Raw genomic sequence first — 25,479 nt, forward strand, 5'->3', positions numbered from 1 at the left:
TTGAAAAATGATTTATCACTAGGATCCCCCTATCTACCTTATTAACTATGGTTTAAATATGTATTTTCATATCTTGTACTTGCATATATATGAATGGTGTAATGTGTTAAATAGTATAAAGACAGTGTTGTATGCTTGTGAATGTGGGATAAGTTAAAATTTGAGGCACTGTTTATTTCTGAATCTTGTGAAATGCTTTTCCCCCAAAAAGTCTTGCCAGGAACCACTACTCCTGTCTTTAAAAAATTTAAATAAGTTGAGTAACCAAAGGCAAGTTTTCTAGGCCAACTTAGGATCCTATTTACATTTGTGTTATTGTTACTGCGTATTGATCACAGCCACTATTACTCCCCATAAACAAATAATGTGAATAGGAAAAAAAATCAAGAACAAACTTTTCTCACAGACAATACAGGCTGTGGTGTTTAGCAGAAGGCATTCCATGGAAACTGGTGAAGTGAAGTAAAAGCAATGGGAAATGTAGTATAGAAAAGCTTATATAAAACAGATAACTAATAAGGACCCACTGTACAGCGAACTCTACTCAGTACTCTGTAATGGCCTATATGGGAAAAGAATCTAAAGAATCTAAAAAAGAGTGGTTATATGTATATGTATAACTGATTCACTTTGCTGTACACCTGAAACTAATACAACATTGTATATCAACTATGCGCCAATAAAAAGTTTTAAAAAAACCTTTCAGTCAGCTGCTAACCAATGATAGATTCATTGACTAAGGCTACTGTTCAGAGGAATTATATGACCATTGTCCATCCCACAACCTGAAATCTAAATTTGTTTGGGAATAAACTGTGAATTCAAGGTCTTCGCTAGGTGCTGGGGGCAAAAGAAAGACATGATTCCCGCCTTTGAGGAGCTTACAACACAGCCCAACAAATGTTAGGAGAAAGACAGTGTTTTGTGGGGACACTTTTATTATCCCTCTACTTCACTAAAATCTTTTCAAACGTTTTGGCATCTTTAAAACAATCACCTTGCAAGTAGTGCAAGGAGACTTATTTTTAAAATGAGTTGAGGAAAGAGAACTGGCCAGTGATTTTTGGAGTTTGGAGCTCCCAACTCCAAAAATCTGTGAGATTCTTATAAAAGGAACTCAAGAATACACATCCATTTTGAGTGATGTTACAGCATGGAGTTTAAATGTAGGCTAACTGGGTTTAAATTCCAGCTCTGCCACTTACTAATTCTGCAACCTTGGAAAGATACTTAACATCATTTTGCCTCAGTTTCCTCATCTAAAAAATGTGAGGAATACCAGTAGACTTCCTACTTAGGGTTATCATAATAGTCCAATAGATTAATGTAAATGAAGCCCTTAGATGAGTGCTTAGCACAGAACAGTCTTCAAAACTTATTTTTTAAATGAGTTGAGGAAAGAGAACTGGCAAGTGATTCTTGGAGTTTGGAGCTCCCAACTCCAAAAATCTGTGAAATTCTTATAAAAGGAAGTCAAGAATGCACATACATAAGCACAACCAAGAGATTATAAAAAGTCACAATAATTTCTCAAACTGAGAAAACAGTATGATCAATCTTTACTATTAAAATGAAATTTATGCATATGTTTTTCTGTTGATACACGATATAAAAAAGGCTAGATCAATTTTCACTAAATATTAAGGGTGTATTTGGGATGGGTAGTTAAAATATAGGCTATTTGGCATAAATAAAACTCATTCTGCAGGGGACTCAAAGAAACAGGTGGTCATCCTACAAAAGTGCTAAAATTGTTATTCAAGAGGCCTCTGACTGTTAAACAGGAGAGATAAACCAAAAGCGATTTTTAAAAATGAGCTCCAAACAGATAGTCACCAGGGCACATATTCCAAATTACAAGAGTAGATTTGCAACTGATCTGGTTCTTTCATGGGCAACTCCATGTATAGGTGTACTGGAATGAAGAACAGAATGAGATATATGTGTGTGTGTGTGTGTGTGTGTGTGTGTGTGTGTGTGTGTGTGTATTTTTAAAATTCTACACTTTCTTCCTTTTCTTTTTTTAAAACTTTATTTATTTTATTATTTATTTAATTTTTGGCTGTGTTGGGTCTTCGTTGCTGTGCACGGGCTTTTCTCTAGTTGCAGAGAGCGGGGGTTACTCTTCATTGCGGTGCGTGGGATTCTCACTGCAGTGGCTTCTCTTGTTGTGGAGCATGGGCTCTAGGCACGCGGGCTTCAGTAGTTGTGGCTCGCGGGCTCTAGATTGCAGGCTCAGTAGTTGTGGCACACGGGCTTAGTTGCTCCGCAGCATGTGGGATCTTCCCGGACCAGGGCTCGAACCTGTGTCCCCTGCATTGGCAGGTGGAATCTTAACCACTGCGCCACCAGGGAAGCCCCAGAATGATATTTTAAAAAAATATTATTTTTATGATTCTCCTAATAACCATTGACCTATAGTATTTCATAGGCTATTCCAGTAGAAACCAAACCTTCCACCATAAATAAAAATGGCAACCTAACCACAGCTGATGCTGGTTGGAATGCCAGGAACCATTTGACTTCTCAAGATTTGACCAAACTGATCTTTGAAACTAAAATTTTCCATCCCTACCTCTTGCTATAATGATTACCATTTAAAAATAGCTTGTGTTCTAACACTTCCTATTTTTCCCAGTTATAATGAAATCAAAATCTAAAGGAAATTAATTGCAACAATTTCTATAGGAAACATATGGGCTTTCCATTCAATGTAAATTTTTTAGAAACATGAAATTTGCTGGTGAAAAGTTTTCAGTGTTATTTTACAAACCATTATAACTTACCTGATGGATGATGAAAATTGCAAGCAATATTATCACAGAGGACAAAACAGAGTGAGTTTTCTTTTGTCAGTTTTCAGGTCAATTCATCAAATATAATTTTGTCAGACTAAGTGCCAGGTAATGTGCTACATGCTGAAGATAAAAAGGTAAAAGGTAATAGCAATATTGAATGATATCTAAATAGAACATGTATAGGTGTAAAACTCGTATGAAAAAGGAAAAGATCTGTTCTAACATTATCAAGGAAGAGTTGGTTTTAAAGGGGAATAAGAGTGTGTCATAAGGACAAGGAGGAAGCAGTACCTGTGCCAAGGAAGAAGAAACAGCATGTGCAAAGGCAAAAATGGAGACTGAAAACAGCATTGATACAGTTAAGTGCAACTGTTGGTATATAATAAAGGTTATAACATGTTCACTGGGTTATTTTTTTCTTAACTAAACTGTGTCTGAAAGAAAGAAAAAGTGATTTTTTTCTTTCCCTTTGGTTAAATAATAAGCAATGAAATAGAAAGATTTTAGTTAACAATTATATTCTTATTGTGGCCAGGCACAGTCTAGAACAGCATTGTCTAATAGAAATATAATGCCAACCACATATATAAGTTTAAATTTCCTATTAGTCTCATTTTAAAAAGTAAAAAATCCACAGGTAAAATTAATTTTAATAATATATTTTCCTTAATCCAATTATGCAAAATATTATAATTTCAACTTATCAATATAATCAGTATGAAAATGATCAATGAGGCATTTTACATTTTTATATTAAATCTTTGAAATCCTGTATATACTGTACACTTACAGCACATGTCAATTCACATGCTAATTTTTTATCAGAAATATTCAATCTGTACTTAGATTTCAAAAAATTTATAGTTGAAAAAGTGGATTCACATAACTCAAGTTTCCCAAACATATATAGACATTATAATTCAGTAACTGAATTGAGTATCAGTCTTTAAATTTAAAATTAAACACCACTAAAATTCAGTTATTCAGTTGTAGTAGCCACATTTCAAGGGCTCATCAGGCTTCTTCAAGTGGCTACTGCAGTTGAACAACCCAGTTCTAGAATAAATGTTAGGTCAAATCTCTAGCCTGAAATTACTATTACAAAAATCAAATCAGTAAGCAGACTATCAGGTTGGTAATGAGGTACTAATTTTAGGCATTTTGGATTACCTTTCATTTCTCTCTTGTTGGTCCATGTCTACCTAGACAAAATACAGATGAGAAAAAATAGTGAGGGTATCTGGAAAAGATCTTGCAATCAGCAAGGAGACTGAGGTTAATTGGAGGAAGGTTAAGAGTTCATGATATAAAAGCAGAACGTTCCTAATACTTACTGACTTACTAGGCCTTAACCCTGTTACTGAAGTAAATAAATAGATTCAAGTAGCAGACAGACTCTGAAAGGATCAGAGAGAAAGAGTTTGGTCATAATAAGGATGGATAGTTCTCTTGCCTTCTCACTACACTCACCCAAAAAAATCCACTATAAACGAAACCCCAAAATATAAAATACAAGTTCTTGGGCTTCCCTGGTGGCGCAGTGGTTGAGAATCTGCCTGCTAATGCAGGGCACACGGGTTTGAGCCCTGGTCTGGGAGGATCCCACATGCCGCGGAGCGGCTGGGTCCGTGAGCCACAATTACTGAGCCTGCGCGTCTGGAGCCTGTGCTCCGCAACAAGAGAGGCCGCGGTAATGAGAGGCCTGCGCACCGCGATGAGGAGTGCCCCCTACTTGCTGCAACTAGAGAAAGCCCTCGCACAGAAACGAAGACCCAACACAGCCATAGATAAATAAATAAATAAATAAAAATTAAAAAAAAAATACAAGTTCTTATATTTTTCCAAAAGAAAAAAATTTTTTTTGTTCTACTTAGGCAAAGTTATAGACATGCTTCTTTCGCAAAGTCATAGGTAAAAATATGAAAGACTAAACTAATTGTTACATTTCAAAGAGCATTATTTCATAAGTACTTCTATTTTATGGAAGAGAGTTCCTCCAGGAATATTGAGCAAGTATTCACGATTCACCCAGAATATTCCATTATTTATTTACCAAATCTCTTTTGAATGACTATTATATTTTAGACACTGTGCTAGGCAAAGAAATTTCAGCAGTGAACAAGAAACACCTGCCCACACGGAATGTGTGATAAGAGCTGTCAGAGGAAAGGGTACTATGATGGGAGCATAATGGAGTAGGTTGCCAGATTTAGCAAATGAAAATACAGGATGTCAAATATTGAATGGGACATAGCTATACTAAAAAATATTTGTTATTTATCTGAACTTCAAACTTAGTTGAGTATCCTGTCTTTTATCTGGCAAACCTACATTAGAGGGACAACTTAGAAATGGAGATAGTGTGAATGGAGCGAAAGGAAGGCTTCCTTCAGAAAGTAACTTTTAAAACAAATTCTGGGCATAGCAGGGAGAAATATTCCAGGTGGAAACAATGCAATGCAAACTAAGTCCCAAGGCCACTGTCAAATCTAGGAACTGAAAGAAGCAAAGTAATTGGGGTAAGGAAGAAGGAAAACGAAAGAGAAGGAATGTTGATGAAAGATATGCCTGAGAGAAAAACAGAAGAAACTCTTGTAAAGAGTTTATACTTTATCATAAGATGAGTGTGGTTCCACTAAAGAACTTTAAGCACCCTGTCTTGGCTACAGTGTGAACAATGGACTACAGTCGTACTGGCAGGATAACTGACAGACCAGTAAGGATGCTACTGATGTAATTCAGGATTTCAATAGAGGCCTGAACAAAGGCAATGGAAAGACAGACCCATTAGTAACACCGTAACTTGAGATGGCAGCGAAAGAGGCAACTGCAAACGGGATAGAGAAGAGGACTGAGAGTGAGGAAAACCAGGAGAAGCATTATGGAAATCAAATGAAGAAAGGTCAACAAGTCAAATATTTTTTGAGGAGGTAAGATAAGGACAGAGAAGTGATGCGTAGATTTAGCCGTAAGGAAATCACCAGTGAGCTTTGGCAGGGGCAGTCTCAGAGGTATGATTTTGAGGCCAAACTAGGTCACAGTCGGCTGAGCAGAAGGTGCTGCTGGACTAGGAACCAGCTGGGGCAACGCAAGGATCCCACTTTCTCTTTGCCCTTTTAACAGGTAAGGATCAGGATAGGTGTAGAGTTTGGGGACGGAGCGACCTGTGTCCCAATCTGGCGGAACGGGCAGCGGGGTGATCGCTAGGGGCCAATCCTTTCCTAGAGCTCTTGATTGACAGAGCCGCGCGCCAAAGACTGAGCTTGAACGGGAGGCCATGACTCACAAGGGGGCGGAATTCCAGGGCACTAACCCGGAACGGCTTGGGACTCAATTTCCATTGTGAGGAAGACCTAGGGCGGGCCCTCTGCCAGAATGGCAGTATCCTCCGGGCCAATGGACGAATCTCGTTAAACGAGCGGCAGCCGAGCCAGCCAATGGTTTAGCGGCAGGAGGCGGGCGAAGTCAGTGGGCGGGGAATTAATGAAGCGTCTTTTTGCCACCCCACCCCCACACACCCCAGAGGCGAGCGTGGGGAGGTGCTGCCGGCGTCGTAGGTAAGCTGTTGCGTTGCGGAGGAGGCTGCTAGGGAAGTGGAGGCTCTGCGGCCGGTGGGTGCTAGCGTGGCAGCGTCAGGTAGCTGTACCCCCGCTGCCGTCTCTGGACCTGGCCCTGCGGCGTAGCCGACTACGACGTTCAGGAGAACGCTGCCGCCTGACCTGGGAGGGTAGGGAGGGCCCAAGCCGCTGAAACAAGGCTGCGAAAGTTTTCTGGCCGCCCAGTCGGGACTCTAACTTAATTTGCGGAGCGGGGACTCTTCCAGGTTGCCCCACATCCTACCAGGTGCAGCCGTTGCTCTGTGGCCGAGTCATGGGCGCGCCCCCTACTCCTGGCTGGCCTCCCAGGAATTCAGCCTTCCTGGATTCTCCCAAGGGGCTGCTCCAAAGGAAGAGATGGGGAGTGAGAGGTACTTTATTACATGTAACCGGCGACACTTAAGTAAACTTTAATCATTTACCTACCACAACTTATAGAGAAGAGCGTCCTATTCGGCAGGAAGGTGAATTTCCTCTAAGTGGCGACGGTAGGGTGCGGGGTTGGTGGGAGGTGGGGAGCACACTTCCAAGAGGATTGGGGTGGGGGTTGGGGGAAGTTTGTAGATTTTGTGATGTTTTTCTTCTTGAACAGTCTAATGAGTTTACCTAAAAAAAATTTTGGACCCAGAATTTACTGCCTGATTTAACTCAGACCTCTTACTTCTGTCTTATCATGCAATATTTAGGAGCTTCATTTTCAAGTGTTAGTCCTTGAAAAAAATTGCCCAGGTATAATATGCCATTGGTGGTACACCATCTTCACAAGGATTACCTAAGTGAACTACTTATACCTATTTCCAACCAGGAAAGAATTATTGTGAAATGGGATTTCAGGAAAATGGCTGTTCTCTGTGATTGGGCATGGAAGAACTATGAATTTTTTAGAGGTTGCAACTACTAAATTCCCTTCTGTAAAGATAGGGAAGAAAACCAATATGAAAGGGATAGTGTTTGACATCTAAAATGGCATCTTTTCATATTTTGTGAGGTGTTTAGCCCCAGGACCAAGAATACGTGCCTGGCACATAGTAGGAGTTTGATAAATATTTGAGTAAATTATTGGGTAATGGATGATGAAAATCTAAGCTGTTACGTGAGTACCAAAATGTAAAGGAGAAGAGAGAAAAAAGAAATTCCTGGAAACATAGCTTAGTTTATATTCATGAAAGCATAGCTACCAAATTTCAACTCAAGTTGGCTTTGATTTGGGTACTGTCTTAACACTAATCAGAAGATGTCAAAGATTTTCACACACTTAAGCCATGACTGACTGGAAATCTAAGATACATTTTGATGTCAATTTCAGTGAGGTAAAAAATGTGTGTTAAAGTGCATTTTGTTGAGAGTTCCCTGGTAGTCTAGTGGTTAGGGTCCCGCACTTTTACTGCTGCGACCCAAGATTCCCTGGTCAGGGAACTTTGCAAGCCGTGCCTCCCGGCCAGACATTTAAAAAAATTAAAAAATAAATAAAGTGCATTTTGTCAATGAAATAGTTAATCAGTTTAGCATAGAACAGTCAGGGACAAAGGGATACCACTTTTGTAGGATGGCGATATGGAGTTACAAATTGTTGGGGGGTGGAAACAGGATATGCACATAACAGCAACTGCTGCCAAAATTTTAAGAGTGTATTGACTCAAGCATAGTTTTAAAAGGATTGTTATTTTTATCATTACAAAATTGATCTCAGATTCTAAGAGTAGCAAAATCTGATTATGAATTTCTGCCTAAATTAGGATTCTCTTGACAACTGCAATCATTGTTTATTATTATGCACTTGTATTTTGCATGTTATAGTTTGTATATTATTACAGTAACATTGCCCCCATGTAAAAGGTATATTGCTTGAATTTCAAAAATATGTGAATTTTCACAGATATATTTGCCTCTTATAGTAAGTTTTCTAGCAAAGAATAAGTTCTTACAAGCCAACATTAAAGATTTGCTGACATTTGGCCCCAACCTAGCTATCCAACTTTGATTCCTGTTACTTCTGCCATTTATTACTGTCCCTCATTATTCTATTTGTTTTTTAAGACCCAAATCAAGTGCTAATTCCTTCTCACAACCTCCCTTGATCCCACCAAAGATTTCTCCTTCTGAACACCCAGGGTATTTTGTTAATAACTTCTCTTGTTGCACTTTTCTTACATTCACATTATTCATCGAGTAAAGAAATATTCACTTACTATGTCCAGACTATACTAGGAAATGGATAACAGCTGGTATTTGTTAAGGCCTTATTATATCCTACGTATTATAAGCTTCTTGACTGGATTATCTCATTTAATCCTCAAAACATCGTGAGTATTATTCTATTATTTTTCCCATTTTTAAATTAGGAAATAAGTTTAAAAGGTTAAGTAATTTGCTTAAGATCACAGAGCTTCTAAGTGGTGGAATTAGTATATAAGCCTGGGTAGTCCATATTCAAACTTGACATTTACAGTCTCTATTAAAATTTTTTCATGTAAATTTTATGCATATATGTTTTACTAAATTATAAATTATTTGTTAGAAATAATATATTCATCTTTGATCCCTTATTGCTCCTAATGTAAAGTAAGTGATTATAATATAACCTGATAGTGGAATCATGTAGCAGGGACATTAGATTTAGATTAATGGGAACAGTGAAGGTGCAGAGGATGAATAGTCACTGGCCAGACAAAAGAGCAGAGACCATGGGAATTGGGAGCATGTGCCAAAGGAATACATGTATGATAGTCCTAAGGTAGGGGTCATTAAAGCTAGAACTGGGCTGTCCAATACAGTAGCCAATAGGCATATATTGCTATTGAGCACTTGAAGTGTGGCTAGTCCAAAATACTCACTGGATTTTGAAGACTTAGAAAAAAAGAGTGTAAACTATCTCGATTGCTTTTTATATTGTTTAAATATTGAAGTAATAATATTTTGGTATATTAGTTTAAATAAAATATATCGTAATTAATTTTTACCTGTTTCTCTTTACTTTTTTTAATGTGGCTACTAGAGGATTTAAAATTATATATGTGACTCTCATTATATTTGTATGGGACAGCACTGATCTAGAATTTAGAGGAATTTCAGAATGACAAACTGTGTGTGCCCATACTGACGTGTATTGGAGAGGGTGGGTTGGGAAAGTATGTTTGGGGTTAGTATTGGAGGTGACAGATAAAATTGGCAAAGGTAGATATGAAGATATATAGGTAGGACTCAGGGTTTGTAATAGGGAGAGAGAGAGTAAGACTAGGGAGAGTAAATTTACCTCCGAAATGTGTACAAAACCTTTGAAAGGTATTAAGCACTCAATACATATTTGTTGAATGAAGCATTGTGTCTTAATCACTCAATCTTAATGGATGTTTCCAATGTATACTCCTAGTTCAATCCTAATTCTAATAAAGATATGGGTAGCTGTCTAAAGACTTATAAGAAAGTTTGGTTCTCTAAAGAGAGCAGTCCATTTCTACTTAAGTCTAAATTGACTTAGCTTGTATTCCTTTGATGTATTTCCAACACATAGGAGTGTGAATTGGTTCTTACAATTAGACATATTCTTCTTCCACCTGACATGACTTTCTACTGGGCATATTTTTCCGAAAAGAGTCCAGCTTTGTCTGTGTTGTAAGTCTTGTGGCAGATGAAGCCTTAATGATCTCTGAAGGGAAATTTCTTAGCAGCTACAACATTTGCACTCCATCTTGCCTCTCTGTACACATTTGAGCAAGTAGACTTTTAACACTGATTCTCTAGCGGGTTGCTTCTCAATCCTGGCTGCAAATGAGAATCACCTGGAGAAGATTTTTTTTAACTTTATTGAAGAATAATTGATAAATATAATTGTATATATTTAAAGTATACAGCATGATGATCGATATACATAATACATTATGGAATGATTACCAAGATAGAGATAATTAACACATCCCTCATCTCACATAGTTAACTCTGTGTGTGTGTATGTGTTGAGAATGCTTAATATCTGCTAGAGTACTTTTTAAACTCCCAATGCCTAGCAGTATTTTAAGATTGTTTTAATTGCTCAGAGATAGGGACTGGTTATAAGTATTTTTTAAAAGCTTCCTAGGTGATTTTGATGTGCTGTAGATCTGTACTAATATATGCTATTGAGTTCTTGGAATGTGTTTAGTACAAAATGAGATGTGCTCTAACTGTAAAATATACACTGGATTCAAAGACTTCGTAGCAAAACAAGAATGGAAACTCCCTCATTAATCATTTTTACATCGACCATATATTGGAAAGATAATATATTGAATTTATGGGGTTAAATATAATATGTTAAAATTAATTCTACATTTTTTTGGTTTTGTTTCACTTTTGCTTTTCTGAGGCTACTAGAAGATTTTAAATTACATGTGTGGATCCCTATATCTATTGGTGTAGTCCAAGGACCAGCAACATCGGCATCATTTGGGAATCTGTCAGAAATGTAGAATCACTGGTCCCACTCCAGACCTACTGAATCAGAATCTCATTTTAATAAGCGCTCCAGATTATTCAAATACATAAGGTTTGAGAGACAACATCTTTAGAATTTTTTCAATTTCATAATTTTTCTTCATTTTTTGTTGATTATTTTTCATTGTAGAGGGTGCTAAGTTTTTACATTCATGATTCCCTCTTTGTCTCTTCATTTGTCCTTTAGAATCATTCATATACATCTCATTTTTCTGTTTTCAATTTTCCTTTCATTTTTTTATAATTTTACATCTCAGCATCTTCAACAGTCACTGCTTTTTAAATTAATGAATGGAATTAATATGCATTCATGTAATATGTGTAATATATAATGTGTTCATAAATACATATGTACTTTTATATTCATATATGATTTTCTGGAAAACATCTCAAGAAATTATTAATATCAGTTACACTGGTGGTGGAGAGAGATTTTCACTTAATTTTGTTCCTTTGTTTAGGTTCTCTAACCATATCTGTGCATTTTACTTTTTTTTTTTTTTTAAGTCAACAGATTTGTGGGTATTGGGTTTATGGAACTTTAAAAAGTGTATTTTTCTGTAATAAAAATTCCTCATAAATATATTTTTAATATAATGTTAATCACCTCAAAGTAAAATGAAACAGATGTGCTCTAGGCAAACAGCTATATGACTGAGACAAACGACTGTATACATGATCCCTAGAACTGGTGGTTGGTGGTGGACAGAGTGAGTGAACCTGTTGTAGAGCATAGCATATTCTGTCTATAAATGTTCCTAAGTTGAAAACTGAGCTTCTGTGAGTATGTACACACACATAGATATATGTACACATTCCTTTTCTGGTTTTGTTGTCTTGCATTAACATAGTAAAATGTTGTGCTAAGCCATATTCATACTCTAATTGGGCATCATATTCCATTATGTAGCTGTAGTATAGTTTATTCATCCAATCCCTTACTGATGAATATTTATATTTTTACCATGCTTCTACCTTTTAAATATGATAGTGCTTTTTAAATGGTTCAAGAAGCTATTTAAATGGTCTGAAACATTCTGTATCTTTTGGAAGCAAAAAGTCATCCTTAATGCATTGTAAGTATTTAATTTGATATGGGATTTGATGTAACTTTAGCAATCTGTTCTATCTTTAAGGACATCTAACCTGCTGATTTCATATTTTAAATATGTCTTTGATAACCTCATCATTGGTTCATACTGCCTAAGTAGTAACATAGCCTATTTATTTAAAATTGCCTCTCAGAATTTTGTATAACTTGTTAACTGTTATGTTCTTTGGCATAGTTATAGGGTAGGTCGTTTATCTAAAGTCTTCAGTTAATCTCATAAACTGCTTCTTGCCTATATTGACTTGAGCTGCCTTTTCCTTAAACATATGCTTTGCCCATAGCAGTTTCAGTTTTGCTAGCTGACCTTACTTGAGTTATTTTCCATTTCATTTTCTGCTCTCTTTCCCATCCCTCAATCACCATCTTATTTTAAGTTGTATTTTTACCTCCTTCTATTTGTTAGGCACAGTGTTATGTGTTCAGGATATTGCCTTTGGAGCAGGTGGGCTACCATCTTCCAGATCCTCATAGGGGTGGAGCAAATGGTAGAGGAAGGAGAAAGCTAAGTTTGACTGCAGTAATTCCTTGAAGTATGCCACAACCGCAACATAGGTACTAAAAAGTATATTTGGACTGGTTTAATAATGTGTAAATCAGTTTGCTTCAGTTCCTTTTTTGTGTTGCTTATAAATATAGTATTTCATGAGTATTCTTCAGTCGCCTCTAGAGAAAAGCAGAATACTTGCTCAGCCCAATTGATAACTTGAATTACATAAGGAATGTTAGGTCAGTGCTAATTAAATGTGATCCTCTAAAATTACAAGTCTTCTAGAATGTTCACTAAACTGTTGTGGGATCAGATGTTAAAAACATTCCATTTTCTTAATTTTTATTAGGTAATATTTGAAATATGCAAAAATCATGTAGTTTTAAGTGTGCTAGTAAACTAACTCCCTGACCACTCAAAAGAAAAATGTTCTAGTTTGTAACATTTATCCATTTCTGTGTTGTAAATACTGCCATCTTGACCAGTTTCTAGTTCCCAATAAGACATTACTGAATGTGGAGTTGGGAAGAGATGTGCACAATGACCTTTGCCAGCTCACATCAGCAGGCTCCAATATTCCACTAATGTTATAAAGCATAATGATAAAGACCCACAGACCTACCACTTGACCTACGAACTAGAACAATACCAATATTATTGTGGCCTTTCTGTTTCCTATGTCAAAATTATTTAAAGATTTGCCTTTCGTGCAATAATAGTGAACCTAATTTGCTAACTGTGTTCCAGGAACTATTCCATATTTTACTGAAACCTTTAATCCTTACAGTATCTCTATGAAGTAATATTATTTTACAAGTGGAATTGCACATAGGGAATTTAAATAAGGCCACACAGCCAGGAAGTGGCAGGGTCAGGATTCTAACCCAGGCAGTCTGACTGCAGAACGTGTGCTCGTAACCATTACACTACACTACCTCTTTTGATGATATATTTTTTTAATAGATCTTTATTGGAGTATAATTGCTTCACAATACTGTGTTAGTTTCTGTTGTACAACAAAGTGAATCATCCATATGCATACATATGTCCCCATATCCCCTCCCTCTTAAGCCTCCCTCCCATCCTCCCTATCCCACCCCTCTAGATCATCGCAAAGCACTGAGCTGATCTCCCTGTGCTATGCTGCCGCTTCCCACTAGCTAACTATTTTACATTCGGTAGTGTTTATATGTCGATGCTACTCTCACTTCACCCCAGCTTCCCCCTCCCGCCCTATGTCCTCAAGTCCATTCTCTATGTCTGCGTCTTTATTCCTGCCCTGCCACTAGGTTCATCAGTACTACTTTTTTTTTTTTTTTTAGATTCCACAGATATGTGTTAGCATACGGTATTTGTTTTTCTCTTTCTGACTTACTTCACTCTATGACGGACTTTAGGTCCATCGACCTCACTACAAATAACTCAATTTCGTTTCTTTTTATGGCTGAGTAATGCTATTGTATATATGTGCCACATCTTCTTTACCATTTATCTGTTGATGCACACTTATGTTGCTTCCATGTCCTGGTTATTGTAAATAATGCTGCAGTGAACATTGTGGTACATGTCTCTTTTTGAATTATGGTTTTTGTATGAATATGTTTGCTTATATTCTAGTGACAAGAGGCTTATATTTGACTATAAAGGCAGGATTTGCCTAGGGCAAGATCAGAAGTGCTGCCACTGATTATACATTCTCATTTAGTGGATTTCAATTTTATTATTAAATGTCTCAAGAAATTTTGGAAGTCTGCTTTAGGCATAGTTTGCTGCAATCTTTTTTTGTTTTTGCATGCTTTGCCCTTTTTGTGGGTGTATGAAATTGACAATGATTTCTTGAGAGTTTATTTTCTACTCTTTTGAACTTTTAGTTCTCTCTAGTCTCCATTTCAGCAGCAAGTAGCAGTTCAGGAGATGGTTATTCTACATCAGAGGTTAGAAACAGACGTAGTGGTGGATATGTTTTTGGTGATGTTAATAGATACAAAGTCAGTTGAAAAAGATTACTGGAAACTTGAAAAGGAAAAAATGCATAAAAGTGTAGTGAAATCTTAATAAAAAATACCTTTTTATTAAAGTTTAGAAATAAGGGATTTGCATCCACTTTTAAGTCCTAGAGAGAAGAGGCTCAAACAGTGATAGAAAAGATTTGTACATTTTCTGATTAAATTTAGTTAGCCTTGCTCAGTTGCTGTATTTTTGCTTCAGTAGAAAATACTATTTATATTGTTAATTATCAGGGAAAATTTTTTCACTCTAATAAAAATTTTAAACTGGCAGATATTAAAGTTTTTAAGAGAAGAAACCATGGTAGAGTGAAACATAACTGGTTGAAACTTTGGAGAGTTTTTCTGCCTATATACAGAACTTTATCCAAACCTTCCACATAGATAAGGATCTGTTCTTTTTGAAAATTTTCTACTAAAAGGCATATCAAAACTTACCTTAGCAACACATTTATAAGATTTAGCTATCGCAAGCTGCTAATAAAGTGGAAGGAGATGTGGCCTAAGGGAACCTGAATTTATATCGAAGTTCGGTCATTTAACTAGCCACGTAATGTGCAAGTTATTCAACTTGCCTGAATCTTGTCGTATAAATACAAATGCAAATGATGGTATCTCGCATTCAGTGCTGTGGTAGGGATTAAATGACAGGACATGGAACTTAATGGATATTTGGTATTTTTTTCTTTGTATTGGCAGGAAATGTGGACCTTAACAGCCTCATCCCACCCTCTCATTTTGCAAGCAAGGGAAAAAAATCAGCTCTGTAGCAGTGATCAGTATGTGAATTTGAAGTCATAAACCATGGTTTGTTTATATATCCCTTACTCTTTCTGAGCCCTTGTCCCCATTACATACTTTTAAAATCTCTTTTCCAAGGAAAAGACCCATTCAACATCTTTTCCAGTTTGCTAGTGTGCCTTCCCATAATGCAAAGGGGCTAGATAGCAGAAAAACTACATTTCCCAGCTACTGTATTGAGGATTTGGATGTGCTTTAGATTCCACCAAACAGATGCACTATTTATAAGACTCGAAATCAAAGTGTGTAAGAAAATCAGGTGTCTGAAGCATTTGTTTCACTGGTGTGGGTCAGCTCCATGGTTTTCAAACTTTAGCATGTATTAGAATCATCTGGAAGGCTTATTGAAACACACATTGCTGGATCTTGCCCCCAGAGTTCCTTATTCAAATGGTCTGGGGTGGGGCCTGAAAAGTTTACCTTTCTAGCAAGTTTCAGGTACACCCTCTTTTTGAGTCTAAATTTTTTTGCTTTTTGACATCCCAAACTAATGGTCATTTTGGCAGGTTGACTCATTTATTCATTCAAAAAGTTTATGGTATGCCTGCCATATGCCAGGATCTCTGCTAGACTCTGGGGGCATGATGGTGAGTAGAAATGTTGTTGTACTCATGAAACTTCTAGTGAAATGGGAAAGAGACAGTCTTAGTTGTATGTTAGCACAGGTGTAACATTTAGATGAAGAAAAGGAGTAATTTGACTTGTCAGCAAAGGCTTCACTGAGGAGCAGATGTCTAATCTGCAAGCTGAAAGATGAGGAGGAATTAAGTAGGCTAGGCAGGGAACAATCCATTTCCTACGCAGAGGGAACAGTGTGTGCAGAAGCCCTGAACAGGGAAAGGGATTGACAAGAATGGGTGACTGAAAGAAGGCCTTTGTAGTTAGAGTAGAAAGGATGAATTTGGGAGAGTAGAGTAGAAGTAGGGAGCAAGTCAAGAGTGAATACTAGCAATTAGTTAGGAACCATTACAGCAGCCTAGGTGAGAGAAAATGGTAGCTTGGACTGTGGTAATGCTGGCAGAGACAAAAATATAGTCAGTTTTGAGCCATATTTAGAGGTTTTTTGTTTTTGTTTTCTTAATTATATAGCTTATTGGGTTGAAGTACATTGCAGAAGTTGCAGGTTGATTGATTTTTACTTTTTTCTCTTTAGGAATCATCCATCCTGCCTGTGCTACTGGATGAATGGAAAACTGATTTAAACAAAGTACTAACAAGGAATTGTCCTTGATTTTTGTACTTCGTAGCATTCCTCAACATTCTTTTTACATTTTCTCTTACTGTAAAAACTGCATTTAAGTTAGAAAATGAAGCAATTGAAAAGGAAAAGGAAAAGCAATTTCAGTGTACAAGAAACTCAGACCCTTTTGAAAGAAATTACAAAAAGGAAAGAAGTCATTTTTTCCAAGCAGCTCAATACAACAATTAATGTGATGAAGCGAATGGCTTGGGAGGAGATTGCACAGTGTGTGAATGCTGTAGGAGAAGGAGAACAGAGAACAGGGACAGAAGTGAAAAGGAGGTACCTTGACTGGCGAGCACTTATGAAGAGAAAGAGGATGAAGGCGAACATTAAGCTAGTTGGTTCGGGGTTTCCCCTTCCCACATCCGATTTAGATGACTCTCTCACTGAAGAGATAGATGAAAAGATTGGATTCCGAAATGATACAAATTTTGATTGGCAAAATGTGGCAGATTTCAGGGATGCAGGTGGATCCTTAACTGAGGTCAAAGTGGAAGAGGAAGAAAGAGATCCCCAGAGTCCTGAAGTAAGTATTAGCCTGTGTGAACCCTCTTTTTATTTCTCCATTTCTGATATGAAAGTTTATTATAGACCAGGAACAGTTAAGAAATTCCCAGATTTTCAAGCTAACTTAAAAATAGTACATAACAAAGTCATCCCATTTTTTTCCATCTTAATATCATCAATCTCTTTCTTCTCATCTAAATATACTTCTCTTAATTATATATATTAATGATGTCAGGTAATAGTAAAGATTTTTCAAAATTCAAAGTAAATGGTTTTGTGTGCTCAAACAATACAGAAAGCTTTTAAGAAATTCTTAGACAAATTAACAACCATGAAGTATAAATAAATACTGAGAACTACTTTTCTCTTTTAGTTTGAGATTGAAGAGGAAGAAGAAATGTTGTCATCAGTCATACCAGATTCCAGGAGGGAAAGTGAACTTCCTGATTTCCCCCACATTGATGAGTTTTTTACTCTGAATTCAACACCATCTAGGTCTGCATATGATGAGCCCCATTTGCTTGTAAACATAGAGAAACAGAAACTAGAATTGGAAAAACGACGGCTCGATATTGAGGCTGAAAGACTGCAGGTAGAGAAGGAACGCCTACAGATTGAGAAAGAGAGGCTGCGACAGTTAGACATGGAGCATGAGCGGCTTCAGCTGGAGAAGGAGCGGCTGCAGATTGAAAGAGAGAAGTTGAGGTTACAGATAGTCAACTCAGAGAAACCATCTTTGGAAAATGAACTTGGTCAAGGAGAAAAGTCCATATATCAACCACAGGATATAGAAACAGAGAAGTTAAAACTTGAGAGAGAACGCTTGCAACTGGAAAAAGATAGGCTGCAGTTTTTAAAATTTGAATCAGAGAAGCTGCAGATTGAAAAGGAGCGCTTACAAGTAGAGAAAGAGAGACTACGAATGCAGAAGGAAGGACACTTGCAGTGATTTATTTAGGTCTCCATTTATCAGTTGTTTGTAAACCATAGGCTTAGATAATATAAAAATGGTTGCAGGATTAGCTGTATTATTTTTTTTTTCCTGTTTAATATTAGTGTTTTCAGTAGGAAAAAGATAGTTATTTGTGGGTAGTTATATGCTTAAGTAGTATATTGTATAAAAACTATGTGCCCTTGCATAAACAGTATAGCAAAAACTATTGTGCTATACTCTTTAAATTAGTAAAATTACATAGAGTCTTGTCTAATCTGTGCACTCAGAGTTTACAATTATGTCTGTAAAATTCTAGCTCAATAGTTCTCAACTGGGGGTGACTTTGGCTCCCAAAAGACATTTGGCAATGTCTGGAGACATTTTTGGTTGTCAAAACTGGGCAGTGGGGCACGTTGCTACTGGCATGTAGTAGGGAGAGGCCAGGGATGCCTACATCCTGCAATGCACAGGACAGCCCCCCACAAAAAAGAATGATCCAACCCAAAATGTCAACATTGCTGAGGTTGAGAAACCCTGTCCTAGCCTGACTGAGCACCTCTTCAGCTGTGTTTCAGTTTCAGAATATTAAAACCTCAGATCTTTATGTGGGAGTTACTTAAATGGCCCAAAACTTTAACTATGAAACATTACTGTGTAGTATATTGAATATAGAAAGTAATGAAGATTATAGGTATTTTATTCATATGTTTCCATCTGTAAATAACGTGAGAGTCAGAAAACTGCAGGGAACATCAGAGATTGTCTAAAGTGGGTCACTTTGAAAAGCAGTTCATTCGTCTAGCTATTGATGCTTTAGAAACCACACACACTTTTTAAGCTTTAGTTAGTTACCCTTTCTTCTTTGATTCCATTGTCTTAGTTTAGACAAAAATTTTCATTTCAACCATGTACTGAAATCTTAATGTAAGTGGTTGAATCTAGTAAACATGTTACCAGTTTAAAAATGGTACCAGTAGTCAATGAGCTTGAACTCAGTAAGTGGTAATTTGATTTTTAAAATAGATAATAGCTATTTGGAACTGGGAGTGGGGGTGGGGGGAGAATGTCCTTGTATCCAATAGTAATGATGATGGTGATGAAATAGTAGCTGTGTGTTTTGAATTAGGAAATCACTGCACACTGCCTGACCTAATCTGTAGAAAATTGAGAGTAGTATCTATTATTATTCCTGAATCTGAGGCTTAGAAGTCATACAGTGTGTAAATGGCTAATTTCATATATCATGATGTATTTTGTCTTTGCCCCTCCCTGTGCAACAAAGTATGTATCTTTAGTCCCTTTGGTGTTTATTCTGAGACCAAGGGCTTGCTTTAATCTGGTGATTTGCCTTCAATCCCCTGAAGGTACTTCTTCCACAATCCAGGTGATTCTAATGCACACTAAAGTTGAGAATCACTGCACGAGATCACTTTGTATTTTCCCATTTCCAGGGCTGATATGTAGCCTTAGTATATCTCTTCTATTGACAGGTACTACCTTGATTCCGCATTTGGTCCTTGTTAATTTAAGAATGTCTTGAAACCATATGTGACATTTGAGTATGGGTATGTAAGGAAAAAATATACTTCTTCTTAGTTACCTTGACTTTGAAATAGTGTTATTTTTCTATAACTGAAATAAATGCTTCTACCATAGAAATAAAATTTGCCTATACTAACTATGTGAACGTTTATCATTTCAAGTGATGCTCAGTGCTATGAGGGTTGAGGTTGTCAAGCCTGGAAAAGAGCTTTATCATGGTGAGTTGGGGAAAGGGTCCTAAACATTTGTGTTAGACATTGTGCTATGTGCTTTTTCATACATTATTTTATTTGTTTCTCAAAATAATCCTGAGCTAAGTCATGTTAGCCCTACTTTTATAAGAAAGGAAATAGTGCCTCAGAATACTTGAAAAATGATATGCCAATACTGACCCAAGATTTTAGCATAAGAGCTCTAAGGAGAAGGAGTATTGAAAGTTTGTAGATGTAGTTATAAGTATGGTAGCTTGGTCACTTGCTACTTGTGAAAGTCATTTAACTTACTCTGTGATTTGATTTCCTCATGTATAAAATGAGCGTAATGATATCTGCTCTGCCTATGCTTCATAGTTCTTTTTTTGTTAATAAAATGGTATTGAAACTATAATATGCTATTTTAAAGGCAACTTGATATTAGTGTTACATTTAAGATCAATAGATGTTAACTTCCTAGAAGTAAGCATTGAAGATAGCCAATATTATTTATGGATGGAGCATTCTTGGTTCCTATGAGTAAGAGACTTAAAAAAAAAAGAAGCATCAGCTTAATATCTTCCAGGGCTTTGGTTGAGGAGCCTTGGGTTTCTTAACCCTGCCCCAGGTATAGATGGATTGGGTTGGATCACTATAGTAGGAAACTTCATTGCTGCATTTCTGAAGTGGTAGGCACACTGGGAGTGAGTCATTTTGGTTAGTTTTTTCTGTGTAACAAACCACTCCAAAACTGAGTGGCTCATGTTGCTTATGATTTTAGAGGCAATTAGGCTGAGCTCAGTTGGGTGGTTCTGATCTTGGCTGGGTTCTCATGGTCAGCTGCAGGTTAGCTAGGCTGTTCAGCTTCTGGGGGTGTTAACTGGATATTGGTTTGGGGTGGGGGGTTGTCTTAGCTCTCCTGATGGTGTTTAATCCTCTAACAGGATTTGTTTTAATGGGGATGGCAGGAGTTCAAGAGCGAAAGAAGTGATTCTCAAAGTGTCTTGAGGTCAAGGCTCAGGACTGGCACTTCACTTCTGCTGCATGATACTGGCCAAAACAAATCATTGGGTCAGACCAGAGTTGAGAGGTGGGGAATAGAGTCCACCTCTTGATATAAGGAGCTGTAAAGTCTTTCTGCAAAAAATGGGGATACAGAGGGGGGTGAGGAATTGTGTTCATTCTCATAATCTACTACATAGTCATTTTGGTTTGCCTGGGATACTCCTGATTATACCAGGAGCTTATCTGGTTTAGCATTTGTCCTAGGTAGAAATACCCTAATATGGGCATTAAATTATATTGTCATCCTGATCGTGAGGAACACCTTCATCCCTTTTGTAAGGATGCTGATTAGAAGAAGGAAGGGACCATAAATTTGCTTATAAACACTATAGTCTTTGTAATTGAAGAGAATTCTTGCGTAACTTCTTTTGTTTTCTACCTAATTTGTCCATTTTTTATTACTTTGCTTCTCTCTTTTCATTTTTCTACCTCTTCATGCTTTGTCTCTTCTATCCTGAACATAAAAACAGATCATAGTGCTTCCAGAATATTTTGTTTTAAATTGGTAGCTACCTTTCCTACCTCTCCTTAACTTTTTTTTTGTTTTGAAATCAAAATTATTTTCACTGGGTTGCTCTACATTTGTTTTAACATTTTACTTCCCCCCCAAATAAATTAATTTTTTAAATACAGGTGACCCATTGAACAATGTGGGGGTTAGGGGCACTGACCCCCCCCCATGCAGTTGAAAATCTGCATGTAACTTTTGACTCCCTGAAAACTTAACTACTAATAACCTACTCTTGACTGGAAACCTTACTGATAACATAAACAGTTAGTTAACACATATTTTGCATATGTATTACATTCTGTATTCTTACAATGGAGTAAGCTAGAGAAAAGGAAATGTTATTAAGAAAATCATGAGAAAGAGAAAACACATTTACAGTACCATATTGTATTTATCTATACCATAAGTTTATATCATCTATTTATAAGATGAATTGTCTGTCTTAGCAGTATCTACATCAATATTGTCTTATATGATACAAAACACTGTAGATGTTATATGTATTACACTAGACATCAAAAATGAAAAGTGAAAAATTCATTTATTTACAGGTATAACGCTTCATGCATTGATAATAAAGGAGCAGCAGTATGATTGCTTTATGGTAGCCTAGTGTAATCAATATAATTAATTCATGGTAGCCTAGCCTATAGACTAATGAATGAATCGTTATAAAATTTTTATGAAATATAGTATACAGTCATATTCATGATAGAGTATTGGAAACATTGTTACATTTAAAAAAATCATTGTGATGATAGGCTGATACTGTTTCTCCAATTATGAGAGAGAGAGACGTACTGTACAGTAATGTGAAAACAAGTTATAAAATAGCAAGAAGACTAACACATTACTAATCTTATATTAAATATCACTCACCTTATGCCTATATAAGGATAGGCTTTCCACTTATATACAAGTCTTGCACATGATGTTCTACACAGTGAATACTTAGGTGATAATGATCGTGACACAAAAACGTGTCATACAGTTCTTGCTGTACAGTTATTAGATTTTCACATGCAGACACACATAAACACAACAGATAAGTTTATTAACAGTACAGCATAGTGATTATTTACTATTCATTAAGTGGAAGTGGATCGTCATAAAGATCTTCATCCTCATAGTCTTCACCTTGAGTAGGCTGAGGAGGAGGAGGAAGAGGAGGGGTTGATCTTGCTGTGTCAGGGTGGCAGAGGCAGAAGAGGTGGAGGAGGTGGAAGGGGAGGCAGGAGAGGCAGGCACATTCAGTGTAACTTCATGGAAATACATTGTAATTTCTGTCCTTTTTGCTTTTTAGTTTCTCTAGAAATGTTTTAACATGGTACCAAACCTTCCACTATTTGCTTTAGTTTTGGTGTCCATATCATAGAAGGGTCCATGTTGTAAAGAAGTCAAATGCAGTCTTGCATAACTGGAACCCTTCTACCAGATTATCTAATGTCAATTGGTTTTCTGGCACTGCTTCTGCTACATCTATTCCTCATCATCTGGTTTGAAAGCACTCATCTTCATCAAGTGGTCTTCTGTTAATTCCTCTGGTTGTGGTGTCTGTCAGCTCTTGAGTCTCTCCAAGATCCATATCTTGAAACCCTTCCCTCACCCCCCACCTTTTCTGGTTATGTCCACAATCTCTTTTATGATTTCCTCGATTGGCTCTATCATAAGTCCTGTGATGTCACGTAACACATCTGGACACAGTTTTCTCCAACAGGAATTTACAGTTTCAGGCTTAATGGCTTTCATGGCTTTTTCTAAAATAACCATGACATCTTCAATGGTGTAATCCTTCCAGACTTTCATGATGTTCTGTCAGGGTTCTCTTCCATTGCGTTGATAGTCCTTTCCATAGAGTACCATGTGTAATGAGCCTTAAAGGTCCGTATGACCCCCTGATCTAGAGGCTGAATTAGAGATGTTGTTTTGGGGGAAGTAGGTCACTTTGATGCCTTTGATGTTGAACTTATGGGGTTCTGGGTGGCCAGGGGCATTGTCCAATAGCAAAATAACTTTAAAAGACAGTCCCTTCCTGACAAGATACTTTCTAACTTCAGGGACAAAGCATGTATGGAACCAATCCAGAAAAAGTGTTCTCATTGTTCAGACCTTCTTGTTGTACAACTAAAAGCCTGGCAGCTGGTGTTTATCTTTTCCCTTCAAGGCTCAGGTGTTAGCAGCTTTATAGATAAGAGCAGTCCTGATTATAAACCTAATTTAATTGTATTTGCATAAAAAGTAGAGTTAGCCTGTCCCTCCCTGCCTTAAATCCTGGTGCTCACTCCTCTTCCTTACTAATAAATGTCCTGCATGGAATTTTTTTCCAGAATAGGGCACTTTTGTCTGCATAAAAAACCCGTTCAGGCAGATATCCATTCTCCTCAATGATTTTCTTAATGGTGTCTGGGAACTTGTCTGCTGCCTCTTGGTCAGCAGAAGCTGCTTCTTCTATTACATTGGCATTTTTAAAAAGCCAAACCTCTTTCTAAAATTACCAAACTGTGCTGGCATTACATTCTCCAGCTTTAGATCTTTCACCTTCCTTTTGTTTTAAATTATCATATAATGACTTTGCTTTTTCTTGAATCAAATTAGAGTCTATAGGTATGCCTTTCTTACAGCAGCCCTGAACCCATATAAAAGCTGCATTTTCAATATGAGATAAAAAGGTATTTTGCAAAAAGTGCAAGGTTTTCACACCTGCTGGTGGAGCTGCAGTGACAGCTTCATGAATTCCCTTTTCCTTTTTTACAGTGGTCCTTATGCTGAATCCATTTATCTTGAAATGGTGGGCAATCGCAGCTGCAGACCTTAATCTACTCTACACATCAGGCAATTCAGCTTTTCCTTGTAAACTTATGACTTTTCTCTGCTTCTTGGGAGCACTTCCAGCATCACTAGTGGCATTTTGTATGGGTCCCATGGTGTTATTCAAAGTTTATGGTATTGCACTAAACATGATAAAAAATACACAGGAACTGTAAGAGATCACTTTTTACTGTGGTATGCAATTTACTGGAGAGATAAACTGCTCACACAGAGATGATTAGCATCACATGGCATTTTAAGCTGACACAACACGAGCTCACCACAATAGCAAGAGGTGGCTATGAAATTATTATAGTATTACAATAAGCACTACAGTTAATTTATGCAGTTATTTAATACTGGCTTTTTACATTTGTTTACATTTCTCTGGACTATGAATGGTGCCATGTGTGGTCTGTGTGTGTGTAAGTTTTGATAAATTGTAATTTTTTATAATAGATTTTTGTATATTTTGATAGTAAATAATGAAATAGACTAGTACATACATATATTTTATGCATTCATGACATGTATTTTTCTTATTTTTTTGATATTTCTAGGCTATGCAGTTCATCTGTGAGTTTTTTCAAATTGTCACAAGTCTCCAAAAAGTTTTCCAGTATATTTATTGAAAAAATTTGCACATAAGTGGACAGCTCAAACCTATGCAGTTCGAAGGTTCAACTGTATATAACTTTTGTCAAGGCTTTCTAGTTGCTATCCTTAGACCTGAAGTTGTAACTTCTAAAGCTCCCAGAATATTAAACACCTGTTTCATTTTTTGACCTCTAACTTCTTTTTGACACATGCTGAGACTTTACAACATACATATCAGGTGGCATTTTGTGCAGGGCCTTAATTAAAACCCAGATGAGAATTGTCAAAGGTATCACTTTGAAATTTCTTCCCAATGCGTATCAAAAAGGATTTAGCTTAAACATAGTGGGAAAACAACCAAAGAACATATCTTCTTGGGGAAAAGAAAAGATTTGTTGATTAAATCTCAGGAGATTAATTTACCACTGTAGATAGAAGCATTGAGACCATGCTGAATTGAACTGAGACCAGAAGAAATGAGAAATTGACAATGATTATAAAATATGAATTTTGATAAATATATTCTGAGAAGAACTTTCTTGATGAATTTTATCAGGGAAAACCCTTTATTATTTACCATTTATATTTCTGATGTGACCCATTCATCTTTAAAAAATTTTAATAAGTTGAAATATAAAATCCATCTACCCTGGTGTCAGTTCCTTTCAAATCTAAATTTCCAGTTCCAACATTTGAATTGAACTATAAACCTATATTTTCAATTGTTATATGGCATTTCACCATGTATATTTTGCTGTTTTCTGAAATACAGGGTATATGCCAGAATCAAATTCATTAACTCCCTTCTCTCA

At 36.7% G+C, this 25,479-nt stretch overlaps 1 protein-coding gene across 11 annotated transcripts; it reads left to right on the plus strand.

The window, feature by feature from the left end:
• Positions 1-6,274: 6,274 nt before the first annotated feature.
• On the plus strand, positions 6,275-19,552 carry MSANTD4 (Myb/SANT DNA binding domain containing 4 with coiled-coils). Of its 11 annotated transcripts, none has more exons than XM_082410020.1 (6): positions 6,302-6,355; positions 12,379-12,527; positions 15,168-15,275; positions 15,776-15,856; positions 16,423-17,038; positions 17,393-19,552. In XM_082410020.1, the coding sequence occupies exons 5-6, from the start codon at positions 16,577-16,579 to the stop codon at positions 17,966-17,968; spliced, it is 1,038 nt and encodes a 345-aa protein (XP_082266146.1). In that variant the 5' UTR covers positions 6,302-6,355; positions 12,379-12,527; positions 15,168-15,275; positions 15,776-15,856; positions 16,423-16,576; the 3' UTR covers positions 17,969-19,552. The 11 variants fall into 11 exon arrangements, with proteins under 11 accessions (XP_082266143.1, XP_082266148.1, XP_082266146.1 ...); XM_082410016.1 differs by lacking the exon at positions 6,302-6,355 and adding an exon at positions 6,951-10,916; XM_082410023.1 differs by lacking the exon at positions 6,302-6,355 and adding an exon at positions 6,951-10,916 and having other exon boundaries at positions 15,168-15,247.
• Positions 19,553-25,479: the final 5,927 nt, after the last annotated feature.

Source organism: Balaenoptera physalus, assembly GCF_965194825.1.
Source record: "Balaenoptera physalus genome assembly, chromosome: 10".
In the NCBI taxonomy this organism is placed as follows: Eukaryota; Metazoa; Chordata; class Mammalia; order Artiodactyla; family Balaenopteridae; genus Balaenoptera; species Balaenoptera physalus.

Bases quoted from the DNA above. Each gene is read 5' to 3' on its own strand.
- MSANTD4 (XM_082410017.1), top strand. From the start codon at position 16,577: ATGAAGCAATTGAAAAGGAAAAGGAAAAGCAATTTCAGTGTACAAGAA. The intron at 17,039-17,392 runs GTAAGTATTAGC...TTTCTCTTTTAG, and splicing joins GAGATCCCCAGAGTCCTGAA to TTTGAGATTGAAGAGGAAGA.